This window comes from Bison bison, unplaced genomic scaffold (genome assembly GCF_000754665.1).
Source record: "Bison bison bison isolate TAMUID 2011002044 unplaced genomic scaffold, Bison_UMD1.0 scf7180017864456, whole genome shotgun sequence".
Lineage (NCBI taxonomy): Eukaryota > Metazoa > Chordata > Mammalia > Artiodactyla > Bovidae > Bison > Bison bison.
This window is the reverse complement of record NW_011495018.1, coordinates 16,597,317-16,609,989: the sequence shown is the minus strand read 5'-3', so window position 1 is coordinate 16,609,989 and position 12,673 is coordinate 16,597,317. Positions and strand designations below refer to the sequence as shown.

Here is a 12,673-nt window from a genome sequence, read left to right as displayed (position 1 = left end):
CCCATCATTAAAGGGATTTGGAAGAAAACTGGCACAGCTTCCTCAGCTTTGAAGCTCCTTGGCCCCTCCTGCCCTTTAATGGGGCTTGGAACCAGCCCAGTTCCGAGAGCGCTCGCCCCTTCTGAAAAGGGCAGGGGCCCAGAGCAGAATTCCCCCTACTCCTCCTGGCCTTTCAGCACCAAAGGTGACCTCTCAGGATTTGTTTCAGACCACTTCATTGCCGAAGCATCGAGGGCTCCCACACAAAGAGCTTCAAAGTCAGGAGGGTTCAGGTCAAGTACGATCATGAGCAAACCCCGAGCTTAGGAATTGGAAGCATCACATCGGAGACTGTTCTTCAGTAGCTTTCCCACAGCCTTTTAAAGCCTTTAAAAGCCTCGAGTAATTAAGTTAGATTTCTGCACCATCACAAAATTTGGTTAAACCACATCATGTAAGTATGGAAGAGGTATCTGTTTCACTCCACACTTGCTCTTAATTTTCCAGGTGAGGAAAGTGTTACATACTTTTTTCCAAAGGCTCACATCATTGGCTACACCTTAGAATCACCCAGAGCTTTAAAAAACACACTACCTAAGCTGAACCCTTAAACCAATTAAATCAGAATGTCATGTGTGTGCACACGCACGCACGCTCACATTCATTTGAGTCTGACTCTGCAATCCCACGGACTGTAGCCCACCAGGTTCTTCTGTCCATGGAATTTTTCAGGCGAGAATACTGGAGTGGGTTGCCACTTCCTTCTCCCAGAATGTCTTGGATGGGGGTCATATTTTTTAAAGCTCCCTGAATATCTCCCACATGTGTCTAAAGTTAAGACCCTCTGCCTTAAGTAGAAATTTAATTGGAAAAACCTGAGCTCCTCGACAAGGAGGAACAACAAATTCAGATGACGCTTCTGAAGGTGAAACAAATACTATCAATCTGTTCATCCCTTTTAATTAGTTTTCCTTTTTCAGACCTTCCCTGGCCACCGATCGCATGATTCCCACATAAGCTTTCAAGTATTTTTACTGGCTTGACTCTTCACAGCTCATCTCTATCTTCCAGTGCCCAAGAATTAAGTGCCCTCTCCTGGCAATCAGGTGATCTGACTCAGAAACCAAAGCACACAGGAAAGGGATGATACACTTTTGACCAATTATTGTGATCCAAATTAAAGTGACTATCTCAACTGTGCATGTATGGCTCCAAGTGTGACGCAATTTCAGGAAGCTTTGGCATGAACTTCCAAGTGCAATCCACAGATATTAGGTCAGTCACATTTGGCCCTGGACACACTCACCAGCTGGAAGAGCAGTAGGAACCAGAATCCTTGACCACATGGTATGAGTTCAGCCAATGGGCTCATCCACAGGGACACAAGGATGCTCTTATGAGATTCATAAATACGTAAACACCCAAGGACGGGAACCATCTCAAAGTACCCCATAGGATTTAGCACAGCTTAGACAATAGCAAAGAAATTCACATGCAAAATACAGCAATTCTGCCATCACTTTCTAGGACAACTCTTATAAACGCTCTACCTCTCTGGGGAAGACACCCCCACATACTCTTTCCTCTACCACCTTGGTTTTACTTAGAACCATGGCTGTCTAGCGGAATGGCTTAGAAAGGATGAGGAGAAAGCCTGGAAGTATTTCTACATTACACACTGGGTGATATTCCAAAGACTCTCTACCTCCAGACATCTCTTTACATCTTAAGAGACAATGGAAAATCAGCCCAGAGCCTAAAAATGATAGGCTAGCTTTGGAGATGCACAATATGTAACATGCAGACTGCGGAATATGGAAAACAGTTTCTCCTGTACTGACTGATTTGTGAGATTTACAAATGAGAGAAAACACTTTGAGATTCTGGAGATGGTGATGAGGCAGTTTACCTATTCTTAAAAGTATCACAAACAATTCTTTACAATTATTACAAATGTTCTGAGACTCCAAGTACATCTTGCACTTCGATTTAATTTTGCTGTTAAAATCACGATGTGCCTAGTCATTTCATAATCATTCAATCTTACTTTTAAAAGAAAAAGACCCTCAATCTCTGACAGGCAAGAGGAGACTCAGATACTAGAGGTTGCACTGGTTAATGGAAGACTGGGACCAACATACTTAATTTTATTTTGTTTGCAGTAATGCTTCCTAAGGCCCATTTGACTTCACACTCCAGGATGTCTGGCTCTAGCAAACCATCGTGGTTAGCCTGGTCAGTAAGATTTTTATGTGTAGTTCTTCCGTGTATTCTTGCCACCTCTTCTTGATCTCTTCTGATTCTGTTAAGTCCATACCATTTCTGTCCTTTATTGAGCCCATCTTTGCATGAAATGTTCCCTTGGTATCTCTAATTTTCTTGAAGAGATCTCTAGTCTTTCCTATTCTATTGTTTTCCTCTACTTCCTTGCATTGTTCATTTAAGAAGACCTTCTTATCTCTCCTTGCTATTCTCTGGAACTCTGCATTCAGTTGGTTATATCTTTCCCTATCTCCCCTGCCTCTTGCTTCTCTTCTTTCCTCAGCTATTTGTAATGTCTCCTTGGACGATCACTTTGCCTTCTTGCATTTCTTTTTCTTTGGGATGGTTTTGGTCACTGCCTCCTGTACAATGTTATAAACCTTTGTCCATAGTTCTTCAGGCACTCTATCAGATCTAATCCCTTAACTCAATTCATTACCTCCACTGTATAATAATAAGGGATTTAAGTCATACCTGAATGGACTAGTGGTTTTCTCTACTTTCTTCAATTGAAGCCTAAATTCTGCAATAAGGAGCTGATGAGCTGAGCCACAGTCAGCTCCAGGTCTTGTTTTTGCTGACTGTATAGAGCTTCTTCATCTTCTACTGCAAAGAATATAATCAATCTGATTTTGGTACTGACCATTTTGTGATGTCCATGTGGAGAGTCATCTCTTTTGTTGTTGGAAAAGGATGTTTGCTATGACCAGTGTGTTCTCTTGACAAAATTCTGTTAGCCTTTGCCCTGTTTCATTTTGTACTCCAAGGCCAAACTTGCCTGTTACTCCAGGAATCTCTTGACTTTTTACATTGGCATTCCAACCCCTTATGATGAGAAAAGGACATCTTTTTCCAGTGTTAGTTCTAGAAGGTCTTGTAGGTCTTCATAAAACCAGTCAACTTCAGCTTCTTCAGTATCAGTAATTGGAGCACAGACTTGGATTACTGTGATGCTAAATGGTTTGCCTTGGAAATGAACCAAGATCATTCTGTCATTTTTAAGACTTTTTGTTGCATTACTGCAAACAAAGCTAGTGGAGGTAATGGAATTACAGCTGAGCTATTTCAAATCCTAAAAAATGATGTTGTTAAAGTGCCCCACTCAACAGGTCAGCAAATTTGGAAAAACTCAGCAGTGGCCACAGGACTAGAAAAGGTCATTTTTCATTCCAATCCCAAAGAAGGGCAGTGCCAAAAAAATGTTCAAACTACTGTACAAGTGCACTCTTCACATGCTAGTAAGGTCATGCTCAAAATCCTTTAAGACAGGCTTCAGCAGTATATGAAACGAGAACTTCCAGATGTACAAAGTGGGTTTAGAAAAGGCAAAGGAACCAGAGATCAAATTGCCAACATTTGTTGGCTCACAGAGAATGCAAAGAAATTCCAGAAAAATACCTACTTTTGCATCACTGACTACATGAAAGCCTGTGACTGTGTGGATCACAACAAACTGTAGAAAACTCCTAAAGAGGTGGGAATACCAGACCACCTTACCTGTCTCCTGAGAAACCTGTATGTGGGTCAAAAAGCAACCATTAGAACCTTACATGGAACAACTGACTGGTTCAAAATTGGGAAAGAAGTACGACAAGCCTTTATATTGTGACCCTGTTTGTTTAACTTACATGCAGATTACATCATGCGAAATACAGAGCTGAATAAATCACAAGCTGGAATCAATACTGCTGGGAGAAATAACAACCTCAGATATGCAGATGATACCACTGTAATGGCAGAAAGAGGAACTAAAGAGCCTCTTGATGAGGGTGAGAGCAGAAAGTGAAAAAGCCAGCTGAAAACTCAACATTCAAAAAACTAAGATCATGGTATCCTGTCCCATCACTTCATGGCAAATAGAAGGGGAAAAGTGGAAGCAGTGATAGATTTTATTTCCTAGGGCTCCAAAATCACTGCAGACGGTGACTGCCGCCATGAAATTAAGACACTTACTCCTTGGAAGAAAAGCTATGTCAAATCTAGACAATGTATTAAAAAGCAAAGACATCATTTTGCTGACAAAAGTCCACATTGTCAAAGCTATGGCTTTTCCAGTAGTCATGTACCGATGACACAGTCAGACCATGAAGAAGACTGAGTGCCAAAGAACTGATGCTTTCAAATTGTGGTGCTGGAGAATACTCCTGAGAGTCCCTTGAACTGCAAGGAGATCAATCCAATCAATCCTATAGGAAAGCAACTCTGAATATTCATTGGAAGAACTGATGCTGAAGCGGAAGCTCCAACACTTTGGCTACCTGATGCGAGGAGCCAACTCATTGGAAAAGACCCTGATGTTGGGAAAGATTGAAGGCAACAGAAGGGGACGACAGAGGATGAGATGGTTGGATGGCATCACTGATGCAATGGACATGAATTTGAGCAAACTCTGGGAGACAGTAAAGGACAGGGAAGCCTGGCATGCTGCAGTCCATGGGGTCACAAAGAGTTGGACAGGACTTAACAACTGAACAACAACAACAAAACTTAATTTTGCACGGGTCAACCTTTCAATGCAGTGACTGTTCAGCACACAACTCAGCTTTTTCAGTGAATGGGGATTTCTACAATCTCTGGCGTGGCGGGGCAGGGAAATTCCGATTCCTTAGCTGAAAGGTGCAGTAAACAGATTAGTAGTGTTCACTAGGGAACCTTGGAGAATTTTCTCCAGAATCAAACACTAAATGAGCCCCCTGCAATCCAGATAATTCTCAAGTGTATTCCCTTATCACTGGCTGTGCTTGATTTACTGCAAAATGAGGAGGCAGATGTATGGGTTACCCAAAACATACACACTCTGAACTGGCAACCAAAATTTCCTTCAGCTGGCATAAACCATTCAAGGATCTTTGAGGGTGGGAAGATTTTAAACTCCCAAGAGAAAAAGACAACTAAGACGATTTACTCAGGTTAAGGGCCAAGTCGAAAGCTATTAAGACAAAAACCTTCTGATAATCACTGGGTGTTTGGAAAGAAGACCCAAAATGTTATCACTTGCCCTAAACTTAGAAGGATTAACAAACCGATTTGAGAAAGTAGCTTGCAACCTGGACCCTCTATCAGGAGCTGACACAGTTCAGGAAGGGCAGACTCTTGAGCTGGAAGGGTTCCTCAGAGAGACAGCTCAAGAATCGAATTCCCTGTGAGGGTCCCTCCCAGAGGGCAGAGGGGGCCCAGTGGGGCTGGAGCAGCAAACTGCCATTTTAGAAGGTGAGGGTCTGTGGCCTCAAGTGTTCAGAGACTACAGAAGGACGCATTCAGCCATCCAGGCACAAAACTGACGTGATCTCAGCAGAATTTGAGACAAAAAAAAAAAAACAAACCACCCGGTTAGAAATGTGAGAGAGGCTCCAGGGAGGGTTCACAGGAAAAAAAAAAAAAGGAAGATTGCCAGCTAAGTTAACCCTGTCTCCTCAGCTGTCTTCTGTGCTCTTGGCAAAGACCCTTCCTCACCTGTAACCAGCTGATCCAGATGGGAAAAAAAGTGAGAAAAATCAAAAGATCCAACTTAGTGAACCAAAGCTGAGCCCTAAAATTTATGTCAGTTCAGAAATGAGAAACCACTGGGAGAGAGATTCCTTGGGAATCTGAGCGTTTTTCTATTACTCTTTCCCAGGAGAAAATAAATATAGAAATAGTATTTCCTTTTGCAGGTTTGATAGAGACAGACCAGGAAAATGCAAGAAGTTTCCCCAAAGGAAAGGAGTTGAGGTGGGGGAGGTCCCCCACAGCGTCACGATTAAGGGGCAGCTCCTTAACCTTTTCCAAAAGATGTGCAAAGTGCCATCGGAGGCTTCTAGACTCCACCCGGGGGTCTCTGAGCTCGGGTGCAAGCCGGGCACAACCAGTACAACCCAGGCCGGCCAGCCGCCCAGGAGGGTTTGGCCGAGATATCCGGGCCCAGGCCAACTCCGAAACTTGCTCAGCTGCGCCGGAGCTCAGCCTTTGGGCTGGGACGCGCTCCACCTGCCGGGCACCCTACTCGGCCCAGAATCCCTGCACCCCGCCCCTGCCTGGGGATAAGGCAGTTACCGGAGCACCCGCACGATTGGGGTGGCCCGACCAAGCCGGGAGCCGAGCTGCGCGCCCACCCCACCCCACCCCCGCCCAAGCGCATCCCTCGCAAGCTTTACTCGGGGTCTGCAAGAAGCCCTCCGCTCTGACTGGCGCCCGCTCCATAAACCCCGACTACCTGCCCTTTCGCCCCCCAAGCAGCCCGGCACTCCTCCGACCTCACTCGGGGACTCCTCGGTCCCTGGCATCTTTCCGAGGTGGCCGGGGCTTAGAAGGTGGGTCCCCATGTGCACCCCCGGCCCTCCAACAGGTGAGAAGCCTCGTCACGCCGACCCCCCGGCCTCCGTGCCTGGGAGGATCAAAAGATCTTCGGCACAGGTCCGGGCTGGGCAGGGGTAGCCGGCCTGGCTCACCTGAGCCCCGGAGGAACGCGAGGCGCACTCGGTGACGCACCCACCTTACCCTCGGCCCTGCTTTCTGGCGCCGTGAGGGGCGCGAAGGGGTTGGGGGCGCGCCGCCCCGGGACCCCGCGTCCTCACCTTTGAACCGCTCCATCGGGGCCGCGGCGTGCGCTCCTCGCGGCTCGGCTCGGGCGGCGCTGCGCTCTCGGCGCTCTGCTCCAAGCCCAGGGCCGCCGCGCTGGCCCCTCCCCGTGAGGTCACGCTCACGCCCGGACCTCCTGGCGCGGCTGCCGCGCCCGGGCCCCGGACCCGGTCCCGCCCGGCGCGTCGCCCCCGCGGGGGAACTCCGCGGCCGGCCCCGGCGGACAGTCAGCTATCGAGTCCGCTCGCGCCCGGGGCCCCGCTCCCGCGCCAGCTGCTTCACGTCCCGGCTCCGAGACTTGACCAAACCCTGGGGGAGGCCCCCGGGAGGGGCGGGCTCGGGCGGCTTACAGGAGCTCTTCTTCCAACCACCAGGCTGCGAACCCACTGCCAGGAGGTGGAGACTGAGGTCTGAGTCGTGAGGCTGAGAGGTACCTAGAGCACACCCCCCGCCACCCCCGCCCCGGTTGACCCCTGGGTCCGCGCACTTTTGCCCTTGGCATTTCTCGAGGTGGGACATGGGGACGGGGGTGGGGACAACCGAGTGCGTCCCCAGTTCTTCAGGACTTGCTGCTACTCTCTCGCAGTCTTTCTGGGTAGCCGATCGCAAAGACGTCTGCTTGCTGTCTTCTACCCCAGTCCAGGTTCCCTGGGCGCTTTGTGCCAGGTTCTCCCAGGACTAGAATTTATAGATCCGCCTAGATAAACCCCGGAGAGTAGGGTTCCTGGACAGGCTAAGCGCCGACCGCCCCGAGGGGCAGCATCTATTCCCTAGGAGCCCAGTCTTGGCTCTAACTCCACCACTGCTGCCAGGAAGCTGCGCACTTCCGGTCTTTTACCTTCCTTTTTTTGATCATTGGTCCCTCCATCAACAGGCCCGTGTCCTCCCCACCGGCCCCCAAGGAAGATCCATGTTTTCCTTTAAACTTCCATTTTCACTTTAAAATTTCAATCACAGTTTGTGCTGAACGCCTGGTTTTGCAGCAAGTCTCCCCCAACTTCCTCGAAGGAACACTTAAGAAAGATTTGTTGCTGCTGCTGCTGTTTTCCAAAAGACTTCCTAATTCTTTCTTGGAACAGCAGAGTTAGCCCTGATGTGTTGAGACCTTCTGCCCCAGCAGTCTTAGAAATGTTTTCTCAGTCCCATTAGCAGCTCACATTCTCCATAGCATCCATGGAGCTGTCCTCACAAGCCAGGCATGGGATGCTAAGGGCTGTACATGCATAGCCTTTCATTTTTCCTATAAGCCTGTGATCTGAGTAGTATTATTTCTACCATGTAGGTAAAGAAATTGATGCTTACAGAGGTTAAACTTGCCCAAAGTCACACAGCTAAAGGGAGCCCAGCAGACATTAAGCCCAGGTGGTCTGCTTCTAGATGTTTACCACAAAACTTTCCTGGTGCTCGAGGAAGTACCAGGCTGTCTGTCACTGTCTTGGGAAGCCTCAGATCACGGAATAATGATGGCCCAGCCAGGCAGGGGCTCTGGTTAGACCCAAGCACAAGGCATTCTGGGAACCCAGTGGAGGGCCCTGATCCCACCTGGACAAGCCTCCTAAACCTTCTAGAAGAGGAAATGACTGAGCTGAGTCTTAAAAGATGAGTTAGAGCTAGTTTGGTGACAGGAGAGGCAGAGTGACTACAGCCTTCCCGGGAGACAGCGGGGAGCCATTTTAAGGGTCCAGTAGTTGTGTGCTGCTACTACTGCTGCTGCTAAGTCACTTCAGTCGTGTCCGACTCTGTGTGACCCCATGGATGGCAGCCCACCAGGCTCCCCCGTCCCTGGATTCTCCAGGCAAGAACACTGGAGTGGGTTGCCATTTCCTTCTCCAATGCATGAAAGTGAAAAGAAAAAGTGAAGTCGCTCAGTCGTGTCCGATTCTTAGCGACCGCATGGACTGCTGCTGAAGCCAAAATACCCCAGGAATGGAGAAGGTGAGGCTAGAGGGGCGGGCACAGGCCTGCTCCAGGATCCAGAACACGGAGTGATCTGAAAGTTAAGAGGATTGGGCAGCCCTGAAAAGTGAAGGTGTCTGGGATTTCCTGGGCAGCTGAGTGGAGGGTGGAGTGTAGGAAGCAGTCGCACCAGCCAGGTGAGAAGTCAGTGAGGTGGTAGAAACCTGGAGGAGAGGACTGGGGCAGAAATAGGCAGAAGTTCAAGGCCAGGGCTCTGTGCCTGAGCGTAGGGCTTGAGGGAGATGGAATCGGATGCAGATAAGTGTCAGCAAGTTGGGGTGTTGGGGGCAGAAAGTGAAGGACCCCCAGAAACTCGAAGTAGGCCTAGGGACCCAGGTCTGAGCCCTCCAAGTCACCCCCATGCATTATTTCAGTCCTCTCAGCCACTCTTCCAGGTGGACTGGGCTCATGGGGGTTCTGAAAATAGGAAGAGTGTGGGCATCTCGGGGAACAAGGGAAAGGAAATAGTGTTCCAGGGGCCTCGAGAAGCAGGGACTGGGAACTGGGTCAGGATGGGGGAGGGTCTCTTGCTTTTTTATGTTCTCCCTCCTCCCCCCATTTCCTCATCTTGCAAATGGCCGGGCATGGCACCCACCCTCCGATATACAGTGTCCAGAGACAACTGGACATTGCTGGGTCCCTGGTTTCCTTTCAAGTTCTCCAGGGGAATCTGGTTGTGCAGCCTGGCAATTTGAGACCGGCCTCAAGTCTGGTGGCTGGTCATGCCTAACCAGATTTCAACTCCAGCCATCAGCTGGGACCAGTAGGTTACAGGGTCCAGCCCCCCTCCTCAGTCAGGCCTTTGTCACTGCTGACCCTCCCAGAGGGGTGAGGCTGACTCTAACTGAGGTCATTAAGTACAAAAGGTAGAATTCAAGTATTTCCATCCTATGAATGGAGAGGATTTGGGGGCCTCACCCAAGTCACCAAGTGAGGTAATCTCTTTCAGAACTCAGATTCAAAATTCATGTTTCCTGGTTCCAAATCCTGTGCTGTCACACCCCTGCCTGGCTTTCCCAGGGCTCTAACAGGGCTTCACCCCAGCCAGTCCCCTGGTGGCCGGCTCTGTTAGCACTTCCGGTAATGGCACCATCCTCTCAGAAAGCTGCGGGGGGCTCCATATCTCTCATGCCTGCTCCCTCTCCCCATTCCCCCACCACCACCCAGCTCCAGCCCTTTAATTGCCTCTTCTTAAATCCTCTCTAGTTTATCCACGGAGACTTGGCAAATCCCAGAGCCTCTAGACAAACAGAAATCAATCAGAAATGTAACCAGAATGAATTTAAAATGGGACTTCACCACCCTTTTCAAGAATGAAATTGAAACACTACTTCAAACCATCAGTAGGAATCAGGGCTTTGGAAGACTCAGCATTGTGTCCTCCTCTTTCCAAGTCGCATGTGTGTGTGTGTGTGGCTCAATTGTGTCCAATTGTTTACAACCCTATGGATTGTAGCCCACCAGGTTCCTCTGTCCATGGGATTTTCCGGGCAAGAATACTGGAGTGGGTAGCCATTCCCTTCTCCAGGGGATCTTCCCAACCCAGGGATTGAACCCGGGTCTCCTACATTGCAGAGAGAGTCTTTACTGTCTGAATCACTAGAGAAGGTCCAAGTCCTGGATGCAGTTTAACCCCGTGTCTTTAGTCCCTTTGCAACTTTGATAAAGGAGCCACCCCATTCAAAGTCTAATTCATTGAGTTTCTGGCCTCTAGGATCAGAAGATCTGGTTTCCTGTACCTTCTCAACCTTCTGAGGGCTCTGACCAACCCCACCCCAGACAGACCACAGGATCCCTAATGGGCTGTTCTGTTGCAGGCAGTCCTGAAACCAAACTGAGCACCTCCAATCTGGAGGGTAGGTAGTGGGTGGGTGTTCCCACCAAGTTCAGCAGGGGTGGGGGTGCACCAGGGCCTCTGGGTGTTGTGGAAGAGTCTGGAATCTGCTAGAAGGGCTGATTCTCCCCTAATTTCTAAACCAGTTCTCGGCACCAGACAGGTTTGTTCAATCATAAAGTGTTGAGGCAATTGCCAGCTGAGGCAATGAGGAGGGGAGCCCAGCTTTATAAAATTATCCTATTTAATTCTCACAGCCATCCAGGCAGCATATACATTTCCCCTTATTTCACACATGGTGACCTTGGAACTCGCTCAAGGTCATCACTCGTCAGGACCCAAGCCAGTCCCATTTGAGCACCATCTCTGACCCAACCACCTAGGAGTATAACTGCTGAGTGATTTGTTAATTCCATGCTTAACTCTTTGAGGAACTACCCAAAATGTTTTTGCAGAGGCTCCACCATTTCACATTCCCACCAGCAAGGCATAGGGGTTCCCGTTTCTCCATACCCTCATCAAAACTTTTTATTCTCCATTTTTAAAAATTATTCCCATCCTAGTAGGTTTCATTATTTTTTCATTATTTTTTTTAAGACATGTCACCATGACATGAAGGTAACATTTCTTCTTAAATCTGAGTGGTTGCTACAAGAGTGTGTTTTATATTATATAGTGAGGACCACTGGCTCAGGTTAACCCTCTCATAGTTTTGCTGATGCATTTGAAGAAGCCAAGACCTAGAATTTTGAAGTAGAAAGTGTTTATTCAATATTCAGGTGACTGACCCTCCTGGCCAGCATGTTTGAAATACTTCAGAATTTAAAATAAGTAAATAACAATAAATATTTGGGTGGCTCAGAGGGTAAAGAATCTGCCTACAATGCAAGAGACCTGGGTTCAATCCCTGGGTCAGGAAGATCACTTGGAGAAGGAAATGGCAATCCACTCTAGTATCTTGCCTGGAAAATTCCATGGAGAGAGCCTGGCGGACTACAGTCCATGGGGTCACTAAGAATTGGACATGACTGAGTGACTAACACTTTCAGAGAAATGAAGACAGCCAAGGCCTCGAGGAAGGGGCGTAGATGGAGGCGAGGGGAGTGGGTGGACACACGCCTCCTTGCTCTGTCTTTTCGTCTCCCCATGCTGTCTTTCCTAATGCTTGCCCCGGCCCATCTCCAGGCCCTTTTGTCTCCTAACTTCTGCCCAGATTCCCAGTCCATTGATGCAGAACATTTCAGAGCTGTTTGGAAACCAGGAATCACCAGAGAATCCAACACTCAGGATGCCAGAATCCAGAGAGGTGCCAGCACCAACCAGAGCAGACCAGCAGCTGGCAGGTGGCACCAGCGCCCAGTCTCAGCGTCCAGCAAGAGCTCTTCTTCCAGCTGCTTGTGCTCAGGGCTCAGCTGCCCCTTCTCCCTGGGTAGTCCCAACACTGTGTCACCCTAAGTTGTACAGAGCCCCCGAGATGTGCCTGAATTATGGTGCCTAGGCAGTGGTCAGGGTCTTGGTCTTGGTTTCACTTCTTGATTTTTTTTTTTTGCTGACTCTTCCTGTGATTGCTAAGATAATCATTTCTCAGATGAGGCTTGGGCAGAAATGCAGCCGGACCAGAACTGACAGCATTGCAGGTTCCTCAGAGTCCCCAGATAAGGACACCTTGCAGAGAAGTCATTCATTTGTGCCTGGAAGCTGAGAGTACTTCCTGCTTCCTTCCCCAAACTGCTGTGCCCCTGCAGAGCCCCAGCTGGTCCTTCCAGACCCAGCCCAGAGGCCTTTCTCCTTCATCAAGGCTTCCCAGAACATTTTGAAAGGACTGAAGGATTAAAAGGATTCTTGAAATCCTGTTAACACTTTCCCACTTCCAAAATCCATTTCTCATTTAATATCAGAAAACAACTAACCTTCTTTTTAGGTCTTAAGCTCTCCAAAGAGCCTGCAGGATCTTGTGAGCAGGAACTCAGTAATAAGCCCCTTGATTGCCAGCCAATCTGGACTGGCAAGTCTCAGGTGCCTAGGTTTATAGACTGGCTGTGGGTCCACAGACCCTGCCATAAAGACCACCACCACCTGTCTGCA

General features: G+C 48.6%; 1 protein-coding gene and 1 long non-coding RNA gene across 4 annotated transcripts in view; one reads left to right on the top strand and one right to left on the bottom strand.

The window, feature by feature from the left end:
- Nucleotides 1-12,673, bottom strand: part of AFAP1L2 (actin filament associated protein 1-like 2) — a 145,775-nt gene that overhangs the window by 111,463 nt on the left and 21,639 nt on the right. For 2 of the 3 annotated variants that reach the window (XM_010859298.1, XM_010859299.1), the window contains exon 1: nucleotides 6,795-6,858. The exons of the other annotated variant lie outside the window; for it this stretch is intronic. In XM_010859298.1, the coding sequence (XP_010857600.1) occupies nucleotides 6,795-6,810 (16 nt within the window). In that variant the 5' untranslated portion in view covers nucleotides 6,811-6,858. Of the gene's footprint in view, nucleotides 1-6,794; nucleotides 6,859-12,673 lie in introns of those variants that run through there. 3 annotated transcript variants of the gene reach the window in all.
- Nucleotides 6,977-12,673, top strand: part of LOC105002599 — an 11,454-nt gene continuing 5,757 nt past the window's right edge. Inside the window, exon 1 of the long non-coding RNA XR_826992.1 lies at nucleotides 6,977-7,228. This is a non-coding gene — a long non-coding RNA (uncharacterized LOC105002599). The remainder of the gene's footprint in view (nucleotides 7,229-12,673) is intronic.